General features: G+C 39.1%; 2 protein-coding genes across 5 annotated transcripts in view; one reads left to right on the forward strand and one right to left on the reverse strand.

Annotated features, from left to right (window-relative positions):
* Positions 1-9877, reverse strand: part of SRP54 (signal recognition particle 54) — a 39512-nt gene extending 29635 nt beyond the window's left edge. Inside the window, exon 1 of one of the 2 annotated variants that reach the window (XM_019644690.1) lies at positions 9576-9877. The gene's annotated coding sequence lies outside the window, so the exon portion shown is untranslated. Of the gene's footprint in view, positions 1-1131; positions 1230-9575 lie in introns of those variants that run through there. The other variant, XM_019644691.1, reaches the window with a different exon arrangement.
* The window catches only part of LOC109383889 (uncharacterized), a 32993-nt gene continuing 26366 nt past the window's right edge, over positions 9811-16437 (forward strand). For 2 of the 3 annotated variants that reach the window (XM_019644692.1, XM_019644695.1), the window contains exon 1: positions 9893-10368. In XM_019644692.1, the coding sequence (XP_019500237.1) occupies positions 10077-10368 (292 nt within the window). In that variant the 5' untranslated portion in view covers positions 9893-10076. Of the gene's footprint in view, positions 10369-16437 lie in introns of all 3 variants that reach the window. The other variant, XM_019644693.1, reaches the window with a different exon arrangement.

The following is a 16437-nucleotide window of genomic DNA, read 5'->3' on the forward strand; positions in this document are numbered from 1 at the left end:
ACCCTTTTTTTCTCATTGTTCTATTACCAACTAGCACATAATTTACTTGTATTGTTTGCAGTCTATATGCCCCAGCTGAAATGTAAGCTATATGAGGACAAGGATTTTTGCCTCTTTTGCTCTCCTATGAGCTCACTGCTTTATCTATACTCAGTCTTATATAGTAAGCCCTTAGGAAAAGTGAACTTTATGAATGAATGATGTATTTAAGACCTTTAGGGAATAAGCAAGACTAGAGATCCAAAGTCATGAAAGGCTTTACAAATATCACTTAAAGACCATTAAAATAAACCAATGAAGATAACATGACAAAAGAAAATCAATGAACTAGGTAACTGATATTGTACAATTAATATTCATTTACCATTACTTATTATAACTTTTCAGAATTTCCCTAAAAAGAATTTCCAACAAGACTCTTAAAAATTAACTTCACCTTATTCTAATATGCACACTAAAATTCAAAACATTTTTTAATGTTAATAGCTAACTGCATCTCAAACTAGAATAATTTACAATTCAAATACATGCAGCCAAAATTCTCTAGGCTAACAGAAAGATTTCTAGAAGTAAATCTGTGTATACTAGAATTTCACAAAAGAGGGATCTCTACTTAGAGGGGGTTGTTGGAAAGGTAAGGGATTACTGTATTGTACTTCATACAGTTTAACATCTATTATCTCATTCCACCCTCACAACAATATAATGGTATAAGCAGGTTAGGGAATGGAACAGCCATTCCCTACAAATAAAAAAAAGGTGTGTGTGGGGAGGGGATGAATTCCCACACTCCCTTGGCTATACAGTAGTAGGTCCTAGAGTATAAATGATGCTATAAACAATAGGCTTGAATATCCTTGTGGGCAAACTCCAGGGACAACTTTTGCTGCTATACTAAATGGAGGGAATCATATTTTGAAACAAAGATGCATATTCCTCCTCAAGAAAGAATAACTGCAATGTCAGAAAGAACTGGTATCACTGCAAAAAAGATGTACAAGGGCTGATCTTGGCCCGAGTTGCATGTTCTAACAGGGGTCTGACTAGGAGTTGGATAGTGAGGCGATGAAAACAGGCTCAAGTTTGGGATGCCCTAAGTAAGGCAAGCATAGGGCCAAGTATCATACTTACCTGCTGCAGTGTGAAGTACTGGAAAGAGCATGGGCTTTGGAGTCTGACAGAGTTGGATTCAAATCCCAGCTCTGCTACATACTGGCTGTGTTACTTTGGGCAAGTTACTTAATCTCTCTGAGCCTCACTTTCCTCACCTGCAAAATGGAGATAATACCATTATCAAGGTAGTTTCCCTGAAAAGCTGTTGTGAGGATTAAATGAGACAATATGTATAAAACTGTCTATAAGTGCCTACTGCATTATTAACTTCCTTCCTCTGGTGGCTATCAACTGGCTGAAGTGTGAATAAACTGGAAATTTTCTGAACAACCCTACTAAAGTGCCTGTTCCATTATCCAGGAACCACCCCTGGAATCTTTAACATTTAGCACAAATTACATGTACCTGGTTATTTTTTTCAATTAATTTTTTTCAACTACAGTTGACAATATTATTTTATATTAGTTTCAGGCGTACAGCACAGTGGTTAGATATTTATGTAATTCACAAAGTGACCCCCCAATAAGTTTAGTACCACCCCCAGCACCATACATAGTTATAATATTATAGACCATATTCCCTGTTCTGTACTTTACATTCCCGTGACTATAACTACCAATTTGTACTTCTTCCTCCTTTCGCCTTCTTCACCATCTCCCTAGCCACCCTCCCATTTGGCAACCAAGTTTGTTCTCTGTATCGAAGAATCTGTTTGTTTTGTTTTTTCGCTTATATTATTCTTTAGATTCCACATATAAGTGAAATCATATGGTATTTGTCTTTGTCTCACTTATTTCGCTTAGCATAATACCCTCTAGGTCCATCCATGGTGTCGCAAATGGTAAGATTTCATTCTTTCTTATGGCTAATATTCCAATGTATATACACAAAGTGCCAAAAAATTGTATACACATTTTAAGAAAGGAAAAAACTATATTAAAATTGTAATACTCAATACACACCAATAACAAAAGATGACTACAAGTCACGTGTATACATTTTTTTTTTGGCAGCCCCGGTATGCACCACATCTTCTTTATCCAAACATCTACTGATGGGCAGTTAGATTATTTCCATATCTTGGCTATTGTAAATAGTGCTGCAATGAACATAGGGGTACACATATCTTTTTGAATTAGTATTTTGGATTTCTTCGAATAAATACCCAAAAGCAGAATTGGTGGGTCACAAGGTAGTTCTATTTTTAATTTTTTGAGGAACCTCTATACTGATTTCCATTGTGGATGCACCAATCCCACCAACAGTGCACGAGGATTCCCTTTTCTCCACATCCTTGCCAACACTTGTTTGTTGATTTATTGATGATAGCCATTTTGACAGGTGAGACGTGATATCTCATGGTGGTTTTAATTTGCATTTCTCTGATGATTAGTGACGCTGCGTATCTTTTCATGTCTATTGAACATCTGTATGTCCTATTTGGAGAAATGTCTATTCAGGTCCTCTGCCCATTTTTTAATTGGATTGTTTGGGGTTTTTCGGTGTTAAGTTATATTAGTTCGTGTGCCTGGCTACCATTCAATAGAAGCTGGAGTGTCCACTTTTCTCAACATGAACAATTATAAATATTCCTGGCAAAGCCTCACCTGATCTGAAATTATATAAACAGATCCTAACAATAAAGATTTCAAATCCTATTACAATCATGTGCCGCATAACATTTCAGTGTTATGTTATGGCCGGCATATACCATGATTATCCCATAAGGATATAATGAAGTTGAAAATATTCCTACTGCCTAGTGACATCACAGCAGTCGTAATATCATGATGCAACATATTACTCACATGTTTGTGGTGATGCTGGTAGACAGTGTCTATGAAGTCTAGAGTAGTGTACAGCAACGTCCTAGGCTTCTGCACTCACTCACCACTCAACTCACTGACTCACCCAGAGCAACTTCCAGTCCTATAAGCTCCATTCATGGTAAGTGCCCTATACAAGGGCACCATTTTTTATCTTTTATATCATATTTTTACAGTACCTTTTCTATGTTTAAATACACAAATACTTACCACTGTGTTACAACTGCCTACAGTATTCAGTACAGTAACATGCTGTACAGCTTTGTAGCCTAGGTGCAGTACGCTATACCATACAGCCTAAATGTGTAGTAGGCTATGCCATCTAGGCACGGGTAATCTGGCATCAGCAAGTTCTCAGGAATGAGACTCACAGACTGTGGAGAGAACAATGCTACTTCCGGGTATGTGGAGAAATAAAAGCTGCCTGTTGGCCTAATTCGGGGCTCTCAGTCCTGTGAGGCTGGAGACACTTGGCCCCGCTCTCATTTAACTCTTGGCTGCTGTTTCTTTTCTTTTTTAACCCTTCGTCACCCCCTCTCGTTCTCTGCCCTTGCCGTGTGGGAGGCGACATCACACCACCACTGACTTCTATGCCTTAATTTGGCACCAAAGTTTATATTCAATTATGTAAAGAAGTATCAGGAAATTCACTCTTTACTAAAATAATTCTGTTTTCAAATTTTAAACTCATTTTAATATGAAAAATAAAACCACTGCAACACTTCATAGTTAAACAGCAGGAAAGATATACCAAAAATTCAATTAGCAATATAGTAATAACTCAAAAACACTGGAATCCTTTCTTTAGGATACTTTTGGTTGTCAGGTCAACCTTAAAAAGAATCTTTATGTAAACTGTTACCAAGAGGAAAATTAAAACAAAGTCAAAAGAATTCCTTGGAAATAGTTTGCCTTGAATTTGAAAAGAACATCTGGAAGAGGAGGGGTCAGAGGTATATGCCAAGCAATAGGTTATTTCAATGACATTTGGGTAACACCTATCAGCTAAAAATTAAATACTCAATCAGAATCTCCAGGGATGGTAACATCAGAAGATAGTCAGGGAAGTGGCCTCATCTAAGTTCTTGATGAGAAGAGCAAAACAAGGCAAATATTTTGAAAAACTTCACTGGCTATATTGATGTGCAGCCAGGTTTAATAATCATTGCATGAAGCAATCAATACTCCTCAAATGAAACAAGGGAATGAACTATCTGTTCTATAATTTAAAAATTAGAGACAATGTAGCAAATACATTAGAAGGAGAAAAACTTGAAAGCAAGAAAACTACATACACTAATCACACTCCAAAAATCTGGTCCAGAGATGTGGGCTTCAACTAGGGAAGCAGAAGGCAAAATGGAAAGAAGGAGCTGGAATCAAGAGCTAATCCATAAAGCAGAATCTATAGGCCCTAATGACCAAATGGTTGTGGAGAATGAAGGAGAAACAGAAGACAAAAATGACTCGAAGGCCTCTAGCTTGAACCCAGATGGCTAGTGATGCCATTAACCAATGAAAGGAAGGCAAAAAGAGAAGCTGTTTTGAAAGTTAGAATTAATAGAGAAAAGGTTCAAGGAGTTTAAAGGTTATTTGTAATGTTCACCTGAAGTTGGATATTGAGTACATAGGCAGCCATTATATTTTTTAAATTGAGCATACAAATAACACAAAATTCAACTAGAAACAAGGGATCAAAATGGAAAAACACACCAAGAACCATTGCTTTTATACACTTTTGTATCTGTGATATAGGTAATAATGAAAAAAGGAAAAAGAAAGAAGGTGGAAATAGCGAATTTGGTTTTGGACTGAATTTGCAGAACTAAAAAACTATATCATTTTCTGGTAAAGATGGCAGAGTTAAGTAAACTCTGCACTTGCTTCCTTTCATAACCACATCAAAATTACAACTAAACTACAGAACAACCATCATTGAGAATCACCTGAAGTTTAGCTGAACTGAAGTCCTACAACAAAGGATATACAGAAGAAGCCACATCAAGACTGGTAGGAGGGATGGACACGTGGAACAGGCTGGTCCCACACCTGCGTGTGACCGTTAAAAAACTATCTCAGCTGCAAAGATCCCTCTGAAGAGCAAGGGGTCCCAGCCCCACACCAGGCTCCCCAGCCCAGGGTTCCAATGCCAGGAAGAGAAGTCCCTGTAGCCTCTGGCTGTGAAAACCAGCAGATATTGTGGCTGAGTGAGACAGAGGGTGGCTGGAGTCCCAGGGTTCCTCTTTAAGGGCCCACACACAGACTAACTCACTGGCAGACTCACTTATTCTGGGGCAGCAGTTTAAGGAGTGCCAGGGGTGTACAGGGAAAAATTGAATTGTCTGGCTTCAGAACAAAGATTGGAAGGGAAGCATTCTCCCAGACAGAAGCGCTGACAGAAGCTATCATTTCTTTGTTGATACCTCCCCCATCCCAGTATGCAGATGCAGAGGGCCACCATATCTGAGTCTCCATCAACCTGGCTAACACCATTCACCACACTCTGGCGATTCCCTGAGATCCCGCCCCACCCAAGTAGCAGGTGCACTGAAGCCACATCCAGTGGCTTTTCCATACAAATGACTGGTCTTGGCTCATGCTGCTAACTTCCCTAAAATCTCTCAAAGGTTCATAAAGCCCAAATAAGCATCTAGCTTTGGCATGCCCCATACTTCTTGCTAAGCAGCCCCAACCCTGGCACTAGCAGCAGCCTGCCTCAGTTTGCAGCTTAGCCTCCCCCAGGAACCTCCAAGCCCAGCACAGGTGGAAGACATCTACAAATCATTTTGTGGCTCATGCCAGTGGCCCTGAGCAGGGCACTGGCTGTGGCTGAACTTGGCCTGCTACAGGGCCCCTCCCAGGAGGTCCTGGGGGCCAGCATGGCCAGTGACCAGCTTGACACCAAACTGGAGCACCACCAGGTCGCCTCCACAGATGACACACCCAAAGGGCAGACTGGGAAGGCACCAGAGGCCCATTAAAGTGAATCCTGCTCCATAAGGTCAGCCCCTGTACAACAGTTCCTCCACTGTAGTCAAGGCCACTCCTCACAACCAATCAGCCAGAGGGTCAATCCCTTCCACTGACATACAGACAGCAACCAACCACAACAGGAGGGAACACACAATGCACACAAGGGACACACCTGCAGCACCAGGCTCAAGTGACCAAGAAGACTGTGCTACTGGGCCCCACAGGACACCTACTACATAAGACCACTCTAATAAGTCCAGGAAACATAGCATTTCTACCTAATACATACAAACAAACACTGGGAGGCAGCCAAATGGGAAGACAAAGAAACATATCCCAAATGAAAGAACAGAACAAAACTCCAGAAAAAGAACTAAACAAAATGGAAACAAGCAGTCTACCAGATACAGAGTTCAAAACACTGCTTATAAGGATGCTCAATGATCTCAAGGGAGTACTTCAACTAAAAAATAGGAAATATAATAGTGGCGATAGAAAACATAAAAAACAAATTGGTCAGAAAGGAGGAATACAATAACTGAAATGAAGAATGCATTGGAGGGCATCAACATAGGTTAGATGAAGCAGAGGACTGAATTAGCGATTTGGAAGACAAGGTAGCAGGAAATATCCAATCAGAACAACAACAAATAAGAATCCAAAAAAATGAGGATAGTTTAAGGGGCCTCTGGAACAACATCAAATGTACCAACATTCACATCAGAGGAGTACCAGAAAGAGAAGAGAGCAAGAAACTGAAAACCTATTTGAATAAATAATGATGAAAAAAATTCCTCAACTTGGCAAAAGAAATAGATATATAAGCCCAGGAAGTGCAGAGAGTCCCAAACAAGATGAATCCAAACAGGCCCACACAAAGACACACCATAATTGAAATGGCAAAGGTTAAAGACAGAGAGAAAATCCTAAAAGCAGCAAGAGAAAAACAAGTAGTTATTCACAAGGGAGCTCCCATAAGAATATCAGCTGATTTCTCAACAGAAACTTTGCAGGCCAGACAGGATTGGCAAAAAATATTCAAAGTGAAGAAAAGCAAGGGCCTACAACCAAGATTACTCTACCCAGCAAAGTTACCATGTAGAATTAAAGGACAGATAAACAGCTTCCCAGACAAGAAAAAGTTAAAAGGAGTTCCTCACCACCAAACCAGTATTACAAGAAATGTTAAAGGTACTTTTAGAAGGAAGGAAGGAGGAGGAGGAGGAGAAGAGATTAAAAAATATGAATAATAAAATGGCAATAACTACATATCTATCAACAATTACTTTCAATATAAATAGATTAAATGCTCCAATCAAAAGACATAGGGTGGCTCAATGGATAATAAAACAAACACTTACATATGCTGCCTACAATAGGCTCACTTCAGATCTAAAGACATACACAAACTGTAAGTAAAGGGATGGGAAAAAGATATTTCATGAAAATGGAAATGAAAAAATTGAGCTGGGGTACTAATACTTATACCAGACAAAATAGACTTTAAAACAAAGGCTATAACAAGAGACAAAGAATGACCCAGTAATCCCACTTCTGGGTATTTATCCAAAGAAATCCAAAACACTACTTGGAAGGGACATGTGCATCCATATGTTCACTGCAGTATTATTTACAATGGCCAAGATGTGGAGGCAGCCTGGCTGTCCAATGGATGAATGTATAAAGAAGAGGTGGCACATATATACAACGTATATACATATATATGCATATTACTCAACCATTAAAAAAAATGAAATCTTGCCATCTGCAACAACATGGATGGACCTAGAGGGTATTGTGTTGAGTGGAGTAAGTCAGACAAAGAAAGGCAAATGCCACATGATTTCACGTACATGTGGAATGTAAACAAAATAAACAAACAAACAAAACAGAAACAGACTCAGTTATTGAGAACATCTTGATGGCTGCCATATGGGAGGGGGGTTGGGGGATGGGGAAAAAAGTGAAGGGGCTAAGAAGTACAAATTGGTAGTCATAAAATAGTCATGGAGATGTAAAGTACAGCATAAGGAACATATCGATAATATTGTAATAACTATGTATTGAGTTAGATGAGTACTAGATTGGGGTGATCGCTTTCTAAGTTATATAAATGTCTAATTACCATGTTGTATACCTGAAACTAATATAATATTGTATGTCAATTGTAATTGAAAAAAATTTAAAACCATGTATAAAAGAGAACTAGATCATTTATGAGAGAGAAAGTAGAGGAAAAGATTTGTTGGCATACAAAGACAATGCCATAGAAGCCATGGATGAAGATGAGAACTCTCTAGCAATGGCTAAGGGCCAACTAAAAGGAGACAGTCAACTAAGACTGAGAATAATCAAAGGGATAGGAGCTTTTACTAATTCTTTTTCCCTATCCAAAGGCATACAGAAGGAAATCAACTAAAAAATTAAAACCTACTATTTATGGCTATCTTACTATATTCCAGTGGCAGATCCAGAATTTCCAGATAGCTGGAGTTAGAGTAGTAATCTGTTTGAAGGAGGGCTTGAAGATATTTTTGCATTATTACTTCACAGTCAGTTAGAGAATACTAATTGTCGATATCAAAAAAATCAAGGGAAAGAGGCTTGAGGGAAATCTTTTCCCGCCTCTTTGGGACCACCACTGCTATACTCTAGGCATTGCACCAAACATGTTACCTAATCTTTCAATCTTCATACCTTTCTTTTTTTAATTTTAATTAACATTTTATTGTTTAGAGCAGTTTTAGGTTCACTGCCAAATTGAGCAGAAAGTACAATTTCCTTATACTCCGTCCCCACAAATGCACAACCTCCTCCACTATCCACATCCTCATATCTTTCATCCTCATAATAAGCTTATTAGGTAGGTAGATGAGGAAACTGAAGCTAGATTAGAATTACAACTTGTTCAGGGTCACAAATCACCTGTAACTCTCATCTGTGTTCCCATAGCTCTCACAGCTCTTTACTAGAGTTCCTCATTACTCATCCTGATATAATATATATGCATGCACCTCTCACTGTGTTGTTAGCTCCTCAGTGACAGGATTTGTATCATTCATTTCTGTATCCCTATAGCTAAGAATGATATTTTACAAATATTTTGTTGAAGTAAGCAAATGAAAGAGCTAGGTGAGAACAGCATCAAGAAAGCCAATGGAGAAAAGAATTTCAAGAAATGATCGTCAGTAGTGTCAAATGCTACAGATAGAGCCATCAGTATATCTTAAATCATCATTGGCATTGAACTGATATCCCTTATTCATTTAATGAACGCCTACTATATGTAGGACAGTGTTAAGCACAACGAACATGGAAAAATAAAATCTGGTACACGTCAAAAGGTTTTCAGGGATGCAGTCATATCTAAATTCTTCATCAGGAGAGCAAAACAGAGTCAGGCCTGCAAATGCCTAATGTAATTTGGCTCGTGTAAATCTGAAGACAACTTAAATGAGTCAATAGAGAATCTTTTAATAAAACTTCTGATGGGGGATAGGAGATGAAAAAGGGCCAGAGCATCTCAGTCTCAGTGACAACAGCCGGTGGCCGAGAAAGCCGACTCCCTCAGGAGTCTCTAACCCCCTAAGCAGGGCTGGGGCTGCCCGTAGCTGCCCCTAGCTGCCAGTCCCTAGTCTGGGGCGGGAAAAAGAAGACACTTACCGCAAAAGGCACCGCTACCGCCGTGGCCCAAAAGGGCCAGGGATTCCTTCGCGAGGCCCCACGCCGTGAGATAAAACAGAGGAAAGCGGGGATCAGACGGACAGGTGCGACCCCCCCCAGCCCGACCTCCCAAACTATATAAAGAAGGGCCCCAGAGCCCGGCGCAGCTACGCCAACTCCCACCAGCTGGAAGACCGACGACTGCCACCGAACCTTCCGCCCAATGAGGAAACGTCACCACTAGCCGTACTCCAGCCTTTCATGAAAAGGATACACTTCCGCTTCCGGGGCAGCCGTAGCGTCTCTTCACTACGTTTACTTAAGAGAGTTTATTTTTGTGTTTCTTTGCCTCCCCTAGCTTTTCCCATTCACTTTCTAGTGCTCAACAACTGCGGCACCAAAGTTTGTGGTAAGATAGGAGGCGATCTCAGGCAAGAATCCAGCCTCGAGGAGCCGCCTTAAGAAAAAGTGACTAAGCCGAGCCGGCCAGTTGGGCGGGGAATGATAAGAGATGGGGGTGCGGTTGCGTGTAGGGATTCCCCAGGCGCACGTGAGAGCTCCAAGGAGGGGGCGGGGCTTAGGGCTTTCGCAGCGAAGGAAGGAAGGTTCCACCGAGGGTCGGATCAGGTGTCGCGACCCGTTTGTGCCTGCGCGTGCGCAATGCGAACCTTCCTCTGCACAGCTTTCTGCTCCAACATGGAATTCCGTTCCGCGCGGCAAGCGATACTGCAACTGCTCCGTACCGTGGCTCCGACAGACCTCCCAGTGCTGCTCGAGTGGATGCGAACCACCCGTAAGCGACCGAGAGCCAGAGGCAGGCGGTTGGGGCAAGGATACTTTGGGGACTTAGGGTGAGGCCAGAAGCCCTCCATAGAGTCGCCGTCCTGGTCACTCTGCTCTGCTACCGGGCAGGTTGACAGGGGCTTATCTGAAACCTTGGCAGGTTCAGAGTCCAGTTGGGATTTGGTGCCGGTTCTGGGTTGTTTGTGATTGCGCTTCAGACTTCAGATAACCCGCGAAAGCCTCCTTGTGCCCAACGCCTTTTCTGAAGGAAAAACAGAAGGGAGGTAGCCCCCTCCACCCCCATTACTCCCACAAACTTACGACGACCAGTAAGTAGGATACTTAGCTACAAAAGCTCTTTGCAAGAGAAGTTTTAGGCTGTAGAGCTGGAAGCTTTCACCTTCAGGCAAAATCACCTGTAGCTAGGGCATTTATTCTTTCAATTGTAAAATGGACCATCAGTTTGATAGCGGTTTTTCCTGGATGGGGAAAGGAAGAGACAAAAGGGGGGGAAAAGACTTTGATTTTAAACTGTTAACAAAATTAGTAATAGTAATAGTAAAAAAGCACAAGTTAGAATCAAGGAAATGTGGTAGCGAATGGGATAAATCTATTTTAGCAAAGTGAAGCCTGGTGAACGCACAAGAAAATAGGATATTCCCTGTTTGAGACCTATGCCAAATCATACCTCTGTACCTCTAAATATTGATTCCCATGTTTATTTTCATTCAGACTCATGACTTGAAATATACCTTTTTGCTGATGACTCCCAATTTTAGACTTCCAACCCTGACTTCTTCCTGGAACTAACTCTCTCTATGAGATATTAGAGTCAATCATTAGGTTTGGGTATTACTATTAATGCACATTTTGGGGAACATTTTAAAGAAGACGCCAAACTAAAATTAACTTGGACATCTGATAGTGAGGTTTTAGCCTGGAAAGTAGAGAGAACCAGAGAAGTAGCTTCATATTTATGCACACATGCAAGATTCAAGATAGGAATTTCCAAAATATGCTGAGTCTCCTGTAACTTCATTTAAACCTTGTATTGCCAGTTTTACTCATCATATCCAAATTGTTTGTAAATCAGAGCTAATTTCCATTTTTTTCTACATTCGTAAACATGGGATCTTTTATTCCAGAAGTCCTGAATGTCTACAAAAATGTCGGCTACTATCTGGTTGTAACAATTGCACAATTACTAAAACATCCTAGCCATCAAGATTTCAGTTTTGTGGAGCCATTTGTAATCTAAATTTCCAGTTTTAGAGGCATCAAATGAGACTCCATTTTTCAAAATCAGGAAAATTTGAAGCATGTTTGGAAGATAATTTTGTAAAAAAGAAGACCCAATTTCACTAGCTAAAGAGTACATTTTTACTTTTTTAAAAAGGACTTTCTGTGCCTTTCTCTAGCAGCCCCTGTAGATAAAGAAGCTAAAGCAGTTTGTTAAAAGATTTAAGAAAACCTGAGTTTCTGAAGAATGTTTAACATAAATATTTTAAGAAATGAGAGTGTCACATAGCTTAAAATGAACAAATGTGTTTTAATGTACATCTTAAAAAGTAGTGTAATTTATTAGAATTCCTTTTATGAGTGGTAAAATATGCATAATATAACATTTTAACCATTTTTAAATGTATAATTCAATGGCATTAAGTATATTCACATTGTGTAATCATCACCACCATCCATCTCCAGAACTTTCTCATCTTCCCAAACTGAAACTCTTAATAGACCTTTTTATGAAGTAACTCAAAATACAGCACAAAAGATTCCATTTTTCATTTTCCTAATTTCCTTTCAGGGAAAAAATATGTTTTATTTCTAGCATTCAGTCACTTGCATAATATCTTACTTGTGTGACATTTGCTTAGACCTTTTATAATTATAATTCTCCTTGAATTTTCATACCATTTAATGGAATAGCAAGAGACAATAATAGCTGTTGAGTATAATTTTGGTTTTGAGTTTCATAGAGTTTATTGAAACTAACAAATATCTACATACTGCTAGCAGGTAAAATCAATCATTTTAGATACACAAAAGGAAGAATAATATTCTTGATCTCTGAAGTAATAACTGGATTATCACACCAAGGCCTGGGCTCATTTAGCATCAGGCTGGTAGAGCCAGAAGCTTGGACAGCAGAGCCAAGGACATGCCAATGTCTGAAATGAAGATCAGAGCCTACGTTTTACCTTGGTTGCAGCTTAGGCCAAGGTCTAGGAAACAAATGAACACTAATACAAGAAGGAAGAACCAAGTCTGAGGGGTAAGCACACAAGGATGCACCCCCCGCAAAAAAAAAAAAAAGTGAAAAATACAGCAGGACCTCAGTTCATTCTGGTCTTGTGGCAGAGCATCTGTTCTTTTATGGTTTCTTTATGTGAATCAAGTGAGCTCTTGATCTAGATTTCAAAGTGTAGGAGAGTGACTGCAATCCATTAAGTGAAGGGAGCTGAGAGCCAGAACTGCAAGTGAGGTCCCCAATAAGCATATATGTGTGTATATATATGTATATGTGTGTATATATATATATATACATACATATATATATATATATATACACACACACACACACACACACACACTCATTGGAACAGCTGTCTGCTAACAAATGCTATTCTGAAGCCTCTGAATTTTTCCAGGAATGCAAATACAAACGAAGAAGTAAACCAACAACCTATATGAGTTTCTATTAAGAATCAAGTTACAAAGGATAGAAAATTAGTGTTTGTTATAAGAAAATGAACAAAATCATCAAGAAATTATTTTAATGCTTAAGGAAGATAACAGTAGGTGACTAGAAGCTTTAAACACATGTTCACTGAGCAGAATTGGACATGTTGCTGAGCAGCAGTTACAGAGCTGTTAGAGGTTCTTTGAAATCCCCACAAAACAAAAAAGCAAACCCTGGATTTACTTGTATTTTTCAGACAGCAGACTGCTTCATTTCTATATTGTTTTACACTGAGGAAGTATCTGTATAACTTAAAGATTTTCCTATCTTTATAAAAAACCATATAAATTTGTAAAAGTTATCAACTATATGAGGTAATAGATTGTTTTTTCAAAAACAAGGGCCGGCCAAGTGGCGCGATGGTTAAGAACTGGCTTGGGATGCCAGAGGGCCCCGGTTCGGATCCCACATATGAGGGCCAGTGACACTGCCCTCCACAGCTAAGATGCTGAACAACAGCTCAACCTGGAGCTGGGCTGCTGTGAGTCACCGGCGACGGCATGGGCTGCAGCCCCTGTGGCAATGGGTTGCCATGGGCTACCATGTGTAGCCAGCAGCCAGCGTGAGTGGCCAGCAGCCGCAGTGAGCAGCCGTCCAGAAGCCGGCGACTGATGTGCCTCGCCCAGGAAGAGCGCAATGGTGGTGCCAACTTGGGCCAGTGAAGCAACGTCCTCCACAACTAGACTGAAGAGAAAAAGGACAGCAACTTGTCTGTTCCCCTTCCCCCAATTCCCCAGCACTGTTCCCATCCCCCCATTCCCCAATTAAAAAATATCTTAAAAAAAAAAATGTATACTGAGCAAATGACCCCTGAAAATTTTTCTATCAAATAAAAATAATTTTACTTTTCACATTTCTTGTATGTTTAAAATAGCCATGATATACTAAAAGAATAATGAGCTAGTGGGTTTATCCCAGGAATGTACTGTTGATTTAACATTAGAAATTCATTCAGTGTACGTAATTCACCATATTAACTAAGAAGAAAAACTATGATTATCTCAGTAGACATAGAAAAAGCATTTTATCCATGCTTTTCCAGCATCTCTTCCTGATGAAAACTCACCAGACTAGGAATAGAAAGGAACATTCTCAACCTGATAAAGGGCATCAATGACAAATCTACAGCTAACATCATACTTAATGATGAAAGACTGAATTCTTTCCCCTAAGATGAGGAACCAGACAAGGATGTAGAATCATCACTTATATTCAGCATCATAATCGTGCTTCTAGCTAGTACAACATGGCAAGAAAAAGGGAAGGAGGGAGAACATCTCAATTAGAAACAGATGAATGGCTACAAAAATTGTGGTATATCTTTATAATGGAATATTTGACAAATAAATGTTTATATGCACAACAACATGGATAAATGATGTTAAGAGAAAGAAGCCATACTAAAAAAAGAATGCATACTATATGATTCCACTTACATGCAATTATAGACAATGCAAACTAACCTATAGTGATAGAAAATAGATCTCTGGGGTCTTGGTGGATATGTGGTATTAGAGAAGAGTAGGAGAGATAAATGGACATGAGGAAACATTTAAGGATGATGGATATGTTCATTGTCTTGAGTGTAGTGATGGTTTTATGGCTGTATACATATGTCAAAACATAATTATACACTTTAAATATGTAGTTTAATGTATGCCAATCCTGTGTCTATAAAGCTGTTTTTTAAAAAATGGCTACAAGTTTTTGACCCTCATTCCATAAAAGGTCAGGTCTGTATTCTTTCTTCCTGAATCTGGGTGGGCTCCTGGACAGTTTTGGCCAATAGAATATGGCAAAAATGACACCATGTCAGTTTCAGACCCAGGACTTCAGAAAATGGCAACTACTACTTCCTGTCTTGGAATGCTTGCTCTGGGAGAAGCTAACCATCAAGTATGTAGTCTGACTACCCTGAGATTGTCATAATGTCAAGAAGCCCTAGCTATCTTATGGAGAGCAAGATGCCCAACCAGCCTGTAATTGTTCTGCCATCCTAGCCTAGACAGCAGATATGGGAGTAGAGTATCCAGCCAGCCCATCAAGCTTTTATTACAAATAATGTTGCTGTGAACATTTACATCAGATTTTGGTATTAACAGAACTTTTCGTTTTTCTGTGATAATGTCCAAAAGTGTAATTGCTGGGTTATATGATAAGTGCATTTTTAGTTTTTATGGAGGCTGCCAAACTATTTTCCAGAGTGCCTGTACCATTTTACATTTTCATCAGCAATGTATGAGTAATCTAGTTTCTTTGCATCCTCACCAGCATTTGGTATTATCAGTATTTTTTATTTTAGCCATTCTGATAGTTGTGAGTGATACATCATTGGGTTTTCATTTCCATTTCCCTAATGATGTTGAACATCTTTTCATGTGTTTATTTGATATTTGGATATCCTCTTTGATGAAATATTTGTTCATGTCTTTTGCTCATTTTCTTACTGTATTTTTATACTGTTTTGAGAGTTCTTTATGTGTTATAAATATATAGATATAAGATATGTGATTTGCGAATATTTTCTCCCAGTCTAATTTGTCTGTTCATCCTCTTTTGTCTTTGCAAAGCAAAAGTTTTTAATTTTGATGCAGTCCAATTTATTCATTTTTCCTTTTTTGATGTCAATTTTAAGAACTGTTTGTTTAGCCTTAGATCCCAGAGGTCTTCTCCTACTTTTTTTCTCTTAATTTAAAAATTTTACAACATTATATTACTTTCAGGTCCTATTTTTTTCCTAAAAGAATTGTGATTTTGTGTTTTACATTTAATTCTTTGATCCAAGTTAATTTGTGTAAGGTATGGCATTTAGTCAAAGTTCATTTTTTTCCCCTATCCATTTGCTCCATCTTGTTGAAAAGACTATTCTTTCTCCATTGAAGTGCTTTTGCATCTTTGAAAATCAACTGGGCATTTTGTATGGATCTATTTCTGAGTCCCCTATTCTCTTGCATTGATTTATGTCTCTCTGACCAGTACCAAACTGTCTTGATTACTGTAGCTATTATTATTGAAAAGTGTGTTGTTTGATTTCTAAGTGTTTAGAGATTTCCCTGTTGTCTTTTCTGTTACTGATTTCTAGTTTGACTCCATTATGGTCAGAGAAGATACTCTGTATGATTTCAGTTCTTTAAATTTTTGATGTGTTTTCTGACTCACCATATGGTTTATCTTGGTGAATGTTCTATTGGTACTTGGAAAAAACTGTGTACCGTATTTGCCGGCGTATAAGATGATTTTTTGGCCCTGAAAAATATGCCTCCAAGTGGGGGGTCGTCTTATACGCCAGGTACACTTCAGATAGACTGCCCATAGTGCTTGCCCCGTGCCATA

This window comes from Hipposideros armiger, unplaced genomic scaffold, assembly GCF_001890085.2.
Source record: "Hipposideros armiger isolate ML-2016 unplaced genomic scaffold, ASM189008v1 scaffold_90, whole genome shotgun sequence".
Taxonomy (NCBI): domain Eukaryota; kingdom Metazoa; phylum Chordata; class Mammalia; order Chiroptera; family Hipposideridae; genus Hipposideros; species Hipposideros armiger.